This window comes from Rhinolophus sinicus, linkage group LG07 (genome assembly GCF_036562045.2).
Source record: "Rhinolophus sinicus isolate RSC01 linkage group LG07, ASM3656204v1, whole genome shotgun sequence".
Classification (NCBI taxonomy): domain Eukaryota; kingdom Metazoa; phylum Chordata; class Mammalia; order Chiroptera; family Rhinolophidae; genus Rhinolophus; species Rhinolophus sinicus.
This window is the reverse complement of record NC_133757.1, coordinates 11,750-26,016: the sequence shown is the minus strand read 5'-3', so window position 1 is coordinate 26,016 and position 14,267 is coordinate 11,750. Positions and strand designations below refer to the sequence as shown.

Sequence of the window (14,267 nt, the reverse complement as noted above, 5' to 3'; positions counted from 1 at the left end):
GAACTTTGTGGTAACTTCAGGGGGAGGGATGCTAATAAATAGAACCTGGCAATTATTTTCCTTTTTCACCTGGGAGCCGGTTGGAGCCTCCCAGTGGTGGTTTTTGCTTCTTTTTCCTTTCCCCCCCTCCCCAATAAATTTTTTTCTTGTGGCTTTCTCTGGAGAATTATTTTTGCCAGTAGAATATATATTATATATATGTGGTTTTTTTTTAAATTAAAGGTTATTGGGTTGACAATTGTTAGTCAAGTTACATAGATTTTACGTGTACAATTTTGTATTACATCATCTATATATCACATTGTGTGTTCACCACCCAGAATCAGTTCACTTTCCTTCACCATATATTTGATCCAACATCATCTATATTGATGGCTTAGAGGTTATTTTGGTGGATGAGAAAATATTTTAGCACCTTTTTAATGGGTTCAAAGAGAGTTGCTTTCAAGAGTTTATTTAAACTACTCCATGATATTGCTGCCTCAGCATCCATATCATGTGGCCAAGTGGCCTGCTGGGACCTCAAACTGACAGGAACCCTTTCTGCAAGCCCTAGATAACAGTCCACAGAGTCATAAACTCGTGTAGGATCCAGATAGGACTTCCCCAGCAGCCCTTGTGAGTAACAGCACCTCCCTCCCCAGTACCTCCCCCTGCTCTCCTTACATAAGACCCCTGCAGAGTTTACTTTTTGTTAGAACTGAGCAATCGGGCCATAGCCCAGGAACCCCAAACCACTTCCACAGTGGACCCTAAAAGGCATGTGCTCCAAGTCCTGCCCCATGCTCTCTGCCTGCACCCTGCCTTGACCTCCCTGGTGACCCCTTGAGGCCTGCTGTATAGCTCCTCCCAGACCTGTGAGTAATAAACTTCTGTATTTTACTTTTACCTTATCTTCTGTTGAAAACACAGCATACTATCCCATATTTGGGAATTTACTTTGAAAGTGTTAATTTAACAAAGTCACAACAGTTGGCAATTGGTTTAAGTAGCTTAATAAAATGCAGACACTGATATTTCATCATTCGTGCTGTAGCATACAAGGATAAAAAGTAGACGTGGGTCTATAACCCATTACCACTGTCACGTGGGGACTCAGCTCCCGCTCCCCACATAAGAACGCAGGACATGGTGAGGCCAAAAAGGAACACCCACGGAGCCACGCACAGGGGAGTCATACCACTATATTCTCACTGGCAGCTGAGTTGGAGATACAGGAAGCAGGAGCCACATGATCGGCAACCCGCCAGCAGCTTCCCTGCCAACCAGCCTCACTTGCCAGCTGCAATCTGCGCCTGCTGGCTCCGGCCCGGCAGTTACATCAGTGGCTAATGGCTAACCGGTAACAGCAGATGACCAACTAGTCACAGCTCATGACCATCTACTACCCGAGCCAGCACCTTTCCACCTGAGGCCGAGAGCCTAGAAACTGCTCTCCTGGCTCTGTCCCCACAACCATTATCACAACTGAAACAATTAGAGCTAACATTTAATATCATGGAATGTTTTCCCCACTGTCAAATTTCCTCATTCATCGCACAGCCTCTTTCAGGTTTTCAAAGTGGTTACATGGGAAACCGGAATTCCACAGGGTTGTCCCGTAAATACAGACAACATCTCATCCATTTCAGGGCTACGCTGCAAGTAAACAAAACGTCTTGGGAGGGCTTCTGACAGAGACGCTCGTGGGAAGCGTAGTCTCGACTTCCAACGACGTGTCCCCACGGGACTCGGGGAAGTCGTCTGGGTTCCTTCTGCGCATGTGCAGCCACGCCCACTCACACCCTCTTTCTCCCGGAAGTTCCCGCACCTGCCACTCAGCTGCCACTGCTCGTGCGCGCCGCCGTGGGTTGGGTCCCGTGCCCTTGAGGTTGGCGCGCCGGTGAGAGCAGAGCCGCGCGGCACTCGGGCACAGAGGGCGGAGGACGGGTGTCGCTCCGCTGGGCGGGAGCGGGAGGTCGGTGGGTGACTGGCGGCGTGACCTGGCGTGGGGGTTGCAGGTCCCCCGACTCGGCTGTGCTTCCAGTGGTGGCTTCGTCAGAAGAGGGTTCCCTGTGACAGGCCGGCACGTGTTCTAGACGCTTCGCCAACTGGGTGGTGAGTCCACGGTGCCGGCGAGGCCGGGGTGGGTGTGCGGTCGGCCACTGAGCGGCCCGGCCCTTGAGTCACCTACACGACACTCGGTTTGCTGCTGTGGAAACGAGCGTAGCACCGGCTGGCGAAAGGCGCCGATTCCCGGCGACGCTTGGGAAGTGTCCGCGGACGAGTCCCCCTGTGTGGCCGAGGTGTCTGCGGGGTCTCCGGGTGGGCGCCAGGTGCCCGACCAGCGTTCCTGGTTTGCGGTTACAGCTGTTTCTACGAAACCTGGTTGCCGGGACCGTGGGTTCCAGGGCGGCACTGGGCTCCGGGTGGCGGTCCCGTTGTCTCGGGAGCACGGCAGCTGCTACGAAGCACGCAAGGCGGCGTGAACGGTCACCCTTGACTCATTGTAACGTCAGGTTGTGGAGTCTTGCCCTGGTTTTCTCAGGAATGTCTCGTATATCTTACTAGGAAAGTAAGGTATTTTTAATGTTGTAATTACGGTTGACACACATTTAAAATATTTTCAGTAACAATCGACATTGGTTTCAGGTGTACAACATAGTGATTTATATCATTTACATTTATATAATTTACGAAGTAATCACTCGGATAAGTCTAGTGCCTATCTCACATCATACATACTTGTTAGGAAAGTAATCTATTTGTGATGAGACTTACTATTTTTCTTTTGACTTTGCTTTGCTTTTACTTTTTGAAATAAAAAGGAGCTTTGATATTTAGTATTAAAATTGCTTGATTTGTGATTGTATCATTTCTGAACTTTCAGTTTTACTTAGAGTGGCCTCTCCTAATCCAAAATTATAAACAAATCAGTCCGTGTATTTCTCTAATTTTTGTGCATTTCATGTGAGGTATGGATCCACCTTACTGTATGATAGATACTTAATTACTTAAAAGACATTTAGTGAAAAGTCCATGGATCCACCCCATAAATTTGGGGTGCCACCTTTATCATGTAAAAAGATTTCATGTGTATTAGTTTATGGCTATAATTTCTATACTGTCCCTCTGGTCTGTCTCTTGTAATAAATGTTTTGAGTATTGACACTATAGTAGGTTCCAATATCTACCAGTCCTCTCTAATGGTTGCTCTTCCTCAGAGTTCCCCATGAAACCAGGCAGAGTGGGTAGGCTGGGCAGTGGTAACCGGTGACCCCACCTGTGGGGACAGAGCCAGGAGTGCAGTTTCCAGGCTGTCGGCCTCACATGGAAAGGTGCTCGCTTGGGTAGTAAATGACCATCAACTATGGTTGGATGGTCGTTGGCTGTGACTGGTTGGCTGTTGGCTGTAATCGGTTGGCGATGACATCTTCAACGTCCAGATGACACTGTCTAGAATATGGGACTGGGGTATCCATTCCAAGTGGGTACCCACTCAGGCTGATGTGAGTGATTTGGGGCTTGGTGGCATTCTAACGAGGCCTAGCCACTTGTGTAGTCTGAAGACAGTGTTCGGCCTGGGCGCTTGTTTCACAGGTGTCTTTTAGGTCCAGGGGCTGTGGGTGCACAGCTAACAGGTGAGGCTGGCCTCTGTGACACTGTCATAATGACCAAAGTGCCAGAAGCCCACGGGTGCAGTGACAGGCTCAAGTGAGGGTGGCCAAATCTAAGAGTTTGCAACTCTCCAAGTTTTTTCCCAGATGTGTGATGAGTGAGGTTCTGTTGCAAATAGATTTAAGTCATCTGGCCTGATTTGGGGTTATGTTGTTAACATGGTGTCAGCGTGTTTGCCAATTAAATTTTGTGGCTGACGTTTGCGCTCCAGCATTAGCCTGGAGGCAGGCCCTCTACTTTGGCCAATTCAAGGCAATTAAAGGGGCCCTTTGCATCCGTTGTCAGTTTGGATGATGACAGGCAAGCCTGCAGGCTTTGAGTTGTGGAGCTGTTAGTCAAAACCTGTGACACATAGGCCTCAGCATTTGCCATGTTGGTTAAAACAGTGGCTTCCTTGGAAGACTTGGGACTCTGGTTTTCAAACAGAAAACACCAAGACCAACTAACCACAGCAACATTGCACAGAATGGTATACAACTTTCGCATGACTGGCTTTTGTGGTTTGGTGTTGATTTCGCTCCAGCATGTATTACTGACAAGCATAGGTAGTCAGGTTTTATCATGGGATACGGTGTAGATTTCATTATTGTCCCTGAATGTGAATCTCATAAGTTGAATTTTCTATCTTTCTGGTGTCCACTCTGCCTGTGGGAATATCCCTGGATACTAACCCTAACTTTCTGGAGGGGAGACATTATGAAAGGACTTTATTTCCAATGAGTGTTCACATGCATAGAGATGGGACATATCCCCCTTTAAATATAGGGAAGGGTGATAGATATGCTTTTAAAGTCAGTGGTAGTGGGGTGAACTAAAAGAGAGTAATATCTGGGATGAGATAGAGACCTGTTTAGGGGTCCACTTGCGAGTCTGGTATTTGAAAAGGAGTTGAGGACATCATTAGGTCTCTGTTAAGCCAATCTGGGACGTATCAGGAAGGTGAAAGTACTATTGACTGCCTTGTCTAAGAGTCCAGCATCGTGTATTCGGAGAAGAGAAATGTGTGCCTTGTTTATATCAGTAATGACTGCAATTTCGGAACGAGTAAGGATAGGGCCACATCTGGGTATGGATTTGCGTTCCTTGAACACAGTGCTTTGGCCAAAATGCCGTCTGTGGCTTCAGCTCGCCTCCCACCAGCATGGGGTTCCACGCAGCATCACTCTGATCGAGGAATTCCCTAACCACCACAGAAGTGCAGCAGGGACCCACGCTCCTGGAATTCACTGGTCGTACCACACTCCCACCTCTCTGGAGCAGCTGGCTTGATAGACTGTGGGGTGGCCTTCTGACATCTCAGTTACAGGGCCGTACATTGTGGGCTGGGCGGGTATCTCCAGAAGACTGTGTGGACTCTGAATCAGGGTCCGGTATAGCTCGCCGTGTCTCCCAGAGCTGAAGTCAGGGGCCCAAAAAATCAGGGGCTAGAAATGGAAGTTGCAGTACTGTTAGAGCCCTGCTGGCAAAGTGTTTTCTTCCTGTTCCTGCAACATTGTGCTTCACTGGTGTAGAGACCTTGGTCCCACAGGGACGAATGCTTCCAACAGGAGACAATAATGATTCTGTTGGACTGGAAGTGAAGACTGCTGCCCGGCCACTCTGAGTTTCTCGTGCCTCTGAGTCAACTGGTTCTGACCACCACTGGGACATCAGACTGCTGCCCACAGGCAGGTAAGGAAGGTGTGTCTGTGGTGCAGGGGATGCCTCAAGAGTGCCTGTAGCATCACCATTCCCTGTGATTAAGGGCAATGAAAACTGTGACATCCCAATCCAGGCAGGACCACTCATCACCAGACCCTTCAGGAATGAAGGGTTGGGTCACCCCATCAGGTACAAAAGCACAACCAGCTGAGTTGCTTGCTGAAGGCATAAGGAACACAGAGTGGATAGTGGAAGAGGTGGAGGTTATAAATACCAGCTCTAACTCCCTGACCATTTAGAAATGAGGACTGTAATTGTCATGAATACTTCCTCCTTTTTTGTTACTTGTTTGTACGTGTGTATGGCAAATACGTTTCACATCCTCTTGTTCTCTTATCATGTGACATAAGATGTCACGCCTTTATATTGTGTGATTTAAGTATTGTTAATTTTACATCATAGCACTTGTTAGAGGATATCATGGAGAAGAGGAAACGTCATTCAAGGACGTGGTTGTATCATGTTCAGTGGAATTTTGACCTTTTTTGTCTTTATTTGGAGATGAAGTATGATTTAAGGAGATGCATACGGGTGGCAAGGTGACAGGGGTGGACTGTTGTGATGGCTAATTTTGTGTCACCGTAACTGTGCCATGGGTACCCAGATATTTGGTCAAGCACTAGTCTGGGTGTGTTTGTTTCTGGATGAGATTAACATTTGAATTGGTAGACTTTGAGTAAAGCAGATTGCTCTCCCCAATGTGGTGGGCCTTACCCAATCAGTTGAGGGTCTGAATAGGACAAAAAGTCTGAGTGACGGCTGAGCTGGCACATTGGTCTTCTGCCCTCAGACTTCTGCTCACACCATCTCTCCCGTTTCTCAGGCCTTATGCCTGGGGCTGGAACTTTTCCATCATGCTTGCTGACTGCAGGTCTTGGAACTGCTCAGCCTCCATAATTGTATGAGCAATTCCTTGTATTTAAATTGATTCTGTTCATGTGGAGAACCCTAACATACCCCACAATGAAGTCATAAAGTTTTTATCAAAAATTGCTTTTTACATCTATTGATCTTTTGGTATATGATCTAGGGATCAATTACTTCTTTCTTAACAGATATCTGTTTGCCCCAGCGACATTTACTGAGAAATTGAAATGACTCAGCAGGGTCACTTTGGTCATTCCCGTGTGCACATATGCACCAGCCTCTTCCTCCTCTCATACCAGCTGTCTGTCCTTCCTTCAGCACCACAAGGTCTTACTGACTGTAGCTTCAGTGTTTTCATGTCCTGTGGACACTGTCTTACCTTGTTCATCTTCACAGCATATGGGCTGTGCTTGGACCTTTGTGTTCCCACATGCACTTTACAATTGTCTTGTGCATTCGCAACAAAGGCCTGCACAATTTTTATTGAAATTGCAATGATTCATGTATCATTGTGGGCAGAAATTGCGTCTTTACAAGGAGTTTCCAATTCATGAGCACAAGCTGTCTTCATTTATGTAGTCTTTCTAAATTTCTGTGAACTGTAGTTTTTGAAGATTGTATACACCTGTCATTACATTAATTCCTAGATGCATGGTATTTTATGCTATTGCAAATGTCTGTTTTAAAATTCCATTTTGTCATTCGTTGCTTTGTCCCAGCATGCCTACACCTGGCCGAGTTGCTTTGCTGGACCAAGAGGTGCACCTGCATGACCTCTGACCTCTGAGTAGTAGTGTGGGCTGACTTCGGGTGTAGTTTGTACCAGTAGGTCATCAGTTTCCTGACTAAAAATGAAATTCATGATTGACCAGGTTCACACCTAGTGTTGGTGAGAACATGGAGGGCTCTTCTGCTGGGCTGGTTGTGCAGCAAGATTATGCCCACGTTCCGAGCAGGGTGTTAAGGCCAGCCTACACTCCAGCTGTGGCTCACTGGTTCCTGATGTGAGTGTGGACAGGAAAGCTGGAGTCCATGCCTGGCCTCCTGGCCACTTAAGTGAGGCAGCCTTTGGTTGAGGTTCTCACCCTCTCCTGATGCAGCTCCTTCCTGCAGTACCATTGCTACATTGTATCACTTCCTTGCAATAACCTAGGCAGTTATTTTGGGTCATGTACCCTGGTCTATACACGTATATTACATTTTTAAATATTCACCTGTATTTAGCAACCTTGTGTATGCATTGAGCCATTCTGTAATTTGTCTGTAGATTCTTCATTTCTAAAGTACATAAGCATAAATCCTTATGCCTTCATTTTCTTGTTTCACTGTCTAGAACTTCCAGCAGGTGAACAGTATTTGAATATGCCTGAAATGCTGTAAACATTTCTCCCGTAAGTATAAAGCAAGTTGCCTTCTATACTTAACTTCTTTAATGTTTTGTTTTGTTTTTACACAAATAGGTATTACATGGAAAAGGCCTTTTATTCATCAGTTGAACATTGTATTTTACTGTGAACCAACTAAATCTACAAAATTAGTTCTAATCACGGGCTTAGCTGACTTGCAGTTTTAGAAGTGGTGTTTCCATTTCATTCAGGTGCGTATACTAATTCCCATGAGGCATGTGATTTATTTTGCCAGGGTATTGCCAGGTTTTTTGTGTGACATGGGTACAATTAACCCATCTCACAGCAAGAAAACCTAGAGGCTGGGTTTGGGGTTTGATGGCTAAGGCCTCTGGTGAACAACTTCCCACTGTGTTCTTTTCTTTCAAGAAACAGTGCTTTTTCAGTCTGGGGGCCTGTTTTGGTCTTTTTCCAACCCCACCATGTCACTGTCCTAGCTGGGTGTGGGACCCTTTCAAGAAAATGAATGTCTTTGTACCTAATTTTTGACCCAGAAGCACAGACTTTGGACTCCCATCGTCCTTCATTGGTTGACGCATGTAGGATTTGAAACATGCCTCGGAAGCACACAACAGTCCTCAGTGACACCCAGCATGGTGAGGATTTCTAACATATTCATGAAACAAGTGTCTCAGTTTTATATTTTGTGTCCATGAGAGCACAAATTACAGTCAGCCTCCAATTTCATTTTTCTCAGCTAATCAGTGGGGACTGTGGACACTTAACAGACTGGCTGAGCTTCCCAGCTCCTTGGTCGTCATTGTTGGGATTTCTGGGATTCTGTATAGTCCAAACCTGCATAAATTGTAGAAACAATTACAGGGTGGGTTCGCAGAACCCCTGGGCCTATTGTGAGTGGGTCTCAGGCCTGCATCCCTCTGCCTGGGGACCCAGAGTAGTGTGTCAAGTCCTCGAGATGAGCATGCCAGAAGCTACAAGGTTAAAGCAGCATTTACTGAGTAGCTGCTGTGAGACTCAGACTGAGGCCAAGGCTTCCCCCAGTCTCAAGGTCCAGGGGTCTTGGGCCAGACAACCCTCAATCCTCTAGAATAGACTCAGCTGAGGCAGTTGTATTGAAATAGTGCCTTTATTTCCCAAAACCCATGGAATAAGCTCCATGGCAACATGGGTCATCTTCCTTGCCTAGGAGGGTATCAGGCCCTTCTTGGGGGGCAGCCCTGGATCTCTCTCCTCACTGAGTCCGAGGGGCTTGGGATTGGCCTAGGGGAGATTAGGGTCTGAGCTGGGGGCCTCCATGCATCCCTGTACGCACACCCTCCCTGGGACCTGCCCCCTCCCACCCCACCACTGCCAGCCTCTGTGTCTTTGCCTTGGCTGTGCTCCTGTGGGCATGCCCTTCCCCAAAGACTGTCCTCTGAGGACTCCCCAGACCCCTTCCTTGCCTTCCAGCCCCCCAGCTCCTTTCACAAGCTGTCTCTGTTCCCTGCCACCTGATTCCCAGGCTCACAGCTTCTCCTGGGCCAGCCCCTTCCTCTCGCTTGCTCTGGGCTTGAGCAGGGACCTGCACTGCTAGCTGTTCCAGCTCCTCCTTCAGCCTAGACAGAAGGGGGAGGGGGGAGGGGAGGAAGGACAGAAGGGTGTGAAGAGGCCAGGAGAGATTCCCTCGGCCATGCTGCCCTTGCCGGGAGGGCTCCATGCCCACCTCTGCCTCTTCTGCTGCAGCTGCGCGTGGTGCTGGCTGGCGTCCTCCAGCAGCTGCTGGGCCCTTCTGTTCTCCTCCTCAAACAGATGCCTGAGAGGGTGGCCATCAGCGAAGGCAGCTTCGTCCCTCTTCCCCGCCCCCCACCAGGTCCCCCTCTTACACCGCAGATGCTGCCTCCTGGCTGCGGAGGAAAAGCCCCTCAGTGATGGCTGCGCGGCCCTTAGCCCCAAACTGGGAGCACAGACGGAGCTTCACATCCTCCAGCTTTGCCTCCACCAGCTTCTCTGCAGCAGGAAAGGAAAGGTGGGCGGGGTGAGACTGGACAGGGCAGGCGAGGGCCAGCGGGGAGGACTGGAGGCAAGAGGGGGTCGGGCGGGGCGGGGCGGGTGGAGCAGGCCTCAACATTCTCCGGGCCTCACCTTCCTTGAGCAACTGCTCCTTGCTGCTGTCCAGGGCGCCAATCTTCCGGGCCAGCTGCTCTGGCCTCTGAGGGGGTAGAAAGGCCCATCCACAATTCCCACCTGTCCCCACGTGCTGCAGACGTGCCTACCTGGACCTAGTCTTTACTCTGCGTGCCTCAGTTCCTACTGCAGTGGCCCTCCTTGCAAGCCAGGCACAGTCCAGCCTCGGGGCCTTTGCACTGGCCACTGCCCTCGCCTGTCACTCTTTCACTCCAGACACCTACAGTGCTGCGCTGGAGAGGCTCATGAGGTGGTTACTGTTCAGCAGCTTTGAAATCAGCCCTGGGGCCATCCTGCAAACACTGGTAAGTCAGGGTGGTTCTCTGCTGAATCAGTTACCAGCCTGGCACTGGTTCCTTGTCCTTGTGTGGCCTCCTCACGGAGCCCTTCCATCCTGACATGCATCCTCTCTGCCTGTTTTCTTGTTTAGAGCCTGGGATCCCCTGGCAGCAAACACTGGCCTGCTTGGTTCTCCAGTGTCTGCCCTATGCCTGTGATGGCCCCAAACACACCCACAGACCTCCTTGATGGACGACCTCTCCTTGGCTCAAAAGGGCGCCTTCTGACCACTCAAAGGGCCGGGAGGGCAGCAGGGATGGGTGGGCAGGACCAACTAGAGGGTGAAGCCTGGGTGAGAAGGGCCTGAACTGGGGGCCATTTTGACATATGGCCATCAGGGCTTGCTCCAGGACCCCTTCCTGTGGCATGTGACAGGAAGGGTTCCCGGAGGGTGACCATGAATTTGGGGCCTAATGCTTTCAGGGAAGATGGGGAAGGTGGGAGGAGTGGCTTTGGGTGACGCACGTGGAATTCCCAGAGGTCCTTGTGCTGGTCCATCAGCTCCTCCAGCTGTTCCTCAAAATGCAACCTGGGAGCCAAGCACAGGGAATGAGGGGCTGAGGGTTCATGCCAGGCCTCCTCACACACACACCGAGGTGGGGCCTATTCCTGCTCTTTGCTCTGTTGGCAGCGACCCCACCCTGGTGTCACCGCCACTCCATCCCACCCAGGCCCAAGCCTTTACCTCAGCTGCCTCTGTTTGCTCTTCTCTTCCTCAATCTGGGAGTTCAGGGCAGAAATGCGCTCCTTGCACTCCTGCAGCACCGTCTGCTTCCTGGGAAGACACAAGGCAGCCCTCAGTCATGTTCTCTGGTTGTGTCCCCAGGAGGGGCTGCGTGGGGCTTCTGCCTCCTCCTCTTGAGGTCAGTGCTAGGCTTGTAGATCAGAGTCCTCTGTAACTTTGCGAGGGGCATGAGCATGTGGCCCCTGCAAATATCTTTGTGAAGGTTAGAGATCGAATTGGGGATGGTGAAGCACAGAAACACAGAAACACTGATCTCATCTGAGTTTCTCAAAACTGTTCCAATCTGCGTCTGCCAGGGCCTGGGGCCTCTGGTCCCCAAAGAGCTAAGTTAAGTGTTCAGGAGGTGGAGCGAGGGATCCACAAATAGTTGGGTGGATGGAAGGATAGTGGGTGAATGGAGAGAGACTGGGTGGGCAGATGGCTGGGTTCACGCCTCAATGAAGGGACAGGTGAGACGGGGCCTGTGGGCAGAGCACAAGGCGCAGAAGAAAACCCAGCTGAAGGAATGTAACTTGTATTCTAGCAAATTAATGAATATCCCAGTGAGTGGGACAGCCTGTAAGTCGACTGCCCACTGCTGGAGCTGAGGAGGAAGACACTCACGTGGCCTTTCCATGTTACAGAGGGAGAAACTGACAGCAGTGGGCTTTAGCCCTTTGCCCCACTTTCACTGCCCCACCAGAAGGCACGGGAGGGCAGAGCAAGACCTGGGTGGGGCTGTTACCTCTGTGCCTCACTTTCCTTCTCCTGGCAGTGGAGCCGAAGATTCCTCAGGGTCTCTGCAAGGAGAGGGGCCGAGGGCCCCGTGAGAGGCATCAGCTTTGGGTAGAGGTAATGGGGCCACATCATGTGTGGTCTCGTGGCACCTGATGGTACTATGTCATTTACTGCAAGTCTGTTGGAAGCCACAGGAAGGATGCAAGCTGACTCTGGTTTCTAAAGGTTTTGGCTGTATGGGGAGAGCTTCTACAGAGTGACAAAGGCAGAAGCCTGGACACAGATGGGCTGCAATTACCTTGCTTTTGGCTCAAGACCTCTTCTAGGCGTACTTTGTCACCACTCACTGGAAAATACAGTAACATGTTTATGCATCAGGGACACCCCACTGGACCTTCAGTCAAATGGGTGGTGGTACAGCCCTATCCCCAACCCCAAATGTGGACCTTTCAAGCTAAGTAAGCCCCTCCTTTCTGGTACCCACACTCTCTGTAAGCACCAAAAATGCCCTGACGTTGATAAAGGGTAGCTGCAGAATGCCAGTGCGTTTACATGGAGGGGAGAGAAAAAATAAACACAGTGGGATAAGGACTGTGAAGAAACACATCAAGCCATCAGGAGTAAGGGGCATGTGACAAGGTGGGGGCAGGGTGTCCTCTAGATGGGATGACTGGGGAAGGTCTCTGAGAATGGGACGTCAGAGCTGAGAGCGGAATGCTGATGTAAAGCAGCAGGAACCTGCATTTTCTTGGGTGTGGAGTGAACAAGTCTAACAAAGGCCCTGAGGTGGGAGTATGTTTGAGGTGTGTTTTGGGAACACTCCCACCCACAGTGGGAGGGGGGAGGTTAGTAGGACCTGAGACCAGAGAAAGGGCAGGGCCCTTGTCCGCAGCAAAGACGCTGGGTGTCTGCAGTACTGGGTTCAGGGGCATGATACTGTGGGGCCCTCTGGATGAAGCCAGCACACTTACGTGAGTCTAGTTCCTTCTGCAGGGCCTCCCAGACGGTCCGGGCCTCTCCCAGCTCCTCGCTGGCTTTCTTTTTTGCTATGCCAAAGAGTAGGATAGACGCTGTGTAAGTGCAGCTGCGCCATCCTTACAAATAGTAACATTTCACATTTGTCTTCAAGCAAATCTAGATGCAGCCCTTCCTGTTGGGCTTAGCTGGCAGCAGGGCCCAGCTTAATGGACAGGTGACTACAGCCATTACATTGGGATGGACCCGTGCTTGGTTTAACACTCTGCTTGGCTGTTAGGAAGGACTTAATAATTCACCAACAAGGGGCCCTGCAACCCACATGGCTGGTCCTGGCTGATGAGCCAAGGTCCCTGAGCTCACCTTGCTGGACCTCGTTGACCCGGTTAATCAGGACCTCAACCCTGGGCTCTAGGCTTCCGGCTGCAAGGAGGAAGGGAGGCCGAGTGAAGATGACAGGGCAGCATAGCAGAGGGGCTCTACAGGGGCTCACATTCCGATAAGGGAGACAAGGAACAGGTAAACAGAGACACAAATCAGGCTGTGGTAACTGCAGGTGAGAAATAGAGGGGCAAGAGGTTTAAGGCAAAAGGAGGGGGACATGCTGATTCAGATATGGGAAGGCCTCTCGAGGTCCCTAAATCAAGTGAGGGCCAGGCCCTGCAGCTCCCTGGGTGGGGGTGGGAATGGGAGGTGTCAGTGTGAAGGTCCGCCCTGGGTGGGCACACGGCTGTGAGGAGCCTGGTGAGCAGGCAGAGCTGACGTGCAGGAGGCGTGAAAGTGAAAACCTGAATAGCGTTCGCAGTCGGCAAGGGGCCTGCAGCTGGGTTTTGGGAAAACATTTTGTGGGCTATGCCCTTCTACCCTATTCTATGCCCTTCTACTCTGTTTTGGATCATGGGGCCATATTGTCATTTCAAAGAAGTAACTTTTAAAAGTAAGAGAGCAAATGAGTTAATTTCCCAAGGTTGTGAACTGTGGTGGCTGGAATGGAATACACTTCTGCCTGAACCCAAACCTCAGCCTGAACCTCAGTTGCAAAGGAGACAAGGACCTTTCTGCAACTTCTTCACCATTTCCATCAAGTCTTCAATGTTCTGTGAGGACTTGTCCTGCCCTGTGGAGACAAAACCAAACATTTCATAATCTGACAGGAGCAAAAGGCTTGAGGAAGGGTCCAGCAGACGCGGGCTTGGGCTTGGACTGAGGTGGGCTGATGGCAGTTCTCCGGCCATAGTGGACCCCCTGCTCCTTGTCCTGAGGTGGACACTGCATGATAAATTAACTGAGGCCCTTCATGGTAGGCCTTGCCTAAATCTGTTGGCCTCTGAAATGACACCACAAATATCCCCTTAATAAAGATGGGGCGAGGGAAGGAATGCATTCTCACTGCTGATACTGTTCAACGCTGGGTCACAGCTCGTGATGTACTAAAGAAAAAAAAGAGATATAAAAAACTGGAAACTGGAAAATCACTAACTGGCAGATAGCATAATCCACTAGAAAGTTCTAGAGAATATTATTTAAAAACATACAATAGTAAGAAAACTCAGTAAGATGTCTTGTTTAAACATAGATAACTACAAATAGTTTCCCGTCTACATAATCATTCTGAAGCCTCCTGTAAAAATTTCATACTAACTTGTTTATAATCGATGCAGGCAGTAGCTTTTTGGCCCCTAATTAATTAGTAGACCTACGAAGTTATTAATGGCACCAACATCACAATAAAGATA

At 49.7% G+C, this 14,267-nt stretch overlaps 1 protein-coding gene and 1 long non-coding RNA gene across 2 annotated transcripts; one reads left to right on the top strand and one right to left on the bottom strand.

Annotated features, from left to right (window-relative positions):
- Window positions 1–8,722: 8,722 nt before the first annotated feature.
- On the bottom strand, window positions 8,723–13,643 carry SYCE1 (synaptonemal complex central element protein 1). Its single transcript, XM_019728348.2, has 12 exons — window positions 13,586–13,643; window positions 12,895–12,954; window positions 12,528–12,602; window positions 11,855–11,902; window positions 11,564–11,618; window positions 10,780–10,869; window positions 10,560–10,623; window positions 9,714–9,780; window positions 9,455–9,578; window positions 9,295–9,384; window positions 9,100–9,187; window positions 8,723–8,852 (listed from the first exon to the last, which is right to left on the bottom strand). Exons 1-12 carry the CDS (start codon window positions 13,611–13,613, stop codon window positions 8,775–8,777), a joined length of 867 nt encoding a protein of 288 aa, XP_019583907.2. The 5' UTR covers window positions 13,614–13,643; the 3' UTR covers window positions 8,723–8,774.
- LOC141572867 (uncharacterized) lies at window positions 9,450–11,885 on the top strand. The gene is made up of 3 exons (XR_012498338.1): window positions 9,450–9,597; window positions 9,972–10,060; window positions 10,186–11,885. It is a non-coding gene; the product is annotated as an uncharacterized LOC141572867 (long non-coding RNA).
- Window positions 13,644–14,267: the final 624 nt, after the last annotated feature.

Coding starts and splice junctions, on each gene's coding strand:
- SYCE1 (XM_019728348.2), bottom strand. CDS start 13,613: ATGGAAATGGTGAAGAAGTTGCAGAAAG. Junction 11,619..11,854: donor GGTCTTGAGCCAAAAGCAAG/GTAATTGCAGCC, acceptor CTCTCCTTGCAG/AGACCCTGAGGAATCTTCGG. Junction 9,781..10,559: donor AGGACCTCTGGGAATTCCAC/GTGCGTCACCCA, acceptor CTACCCCCTCAG/AGGCCAGAGCAGCTGGCCCG.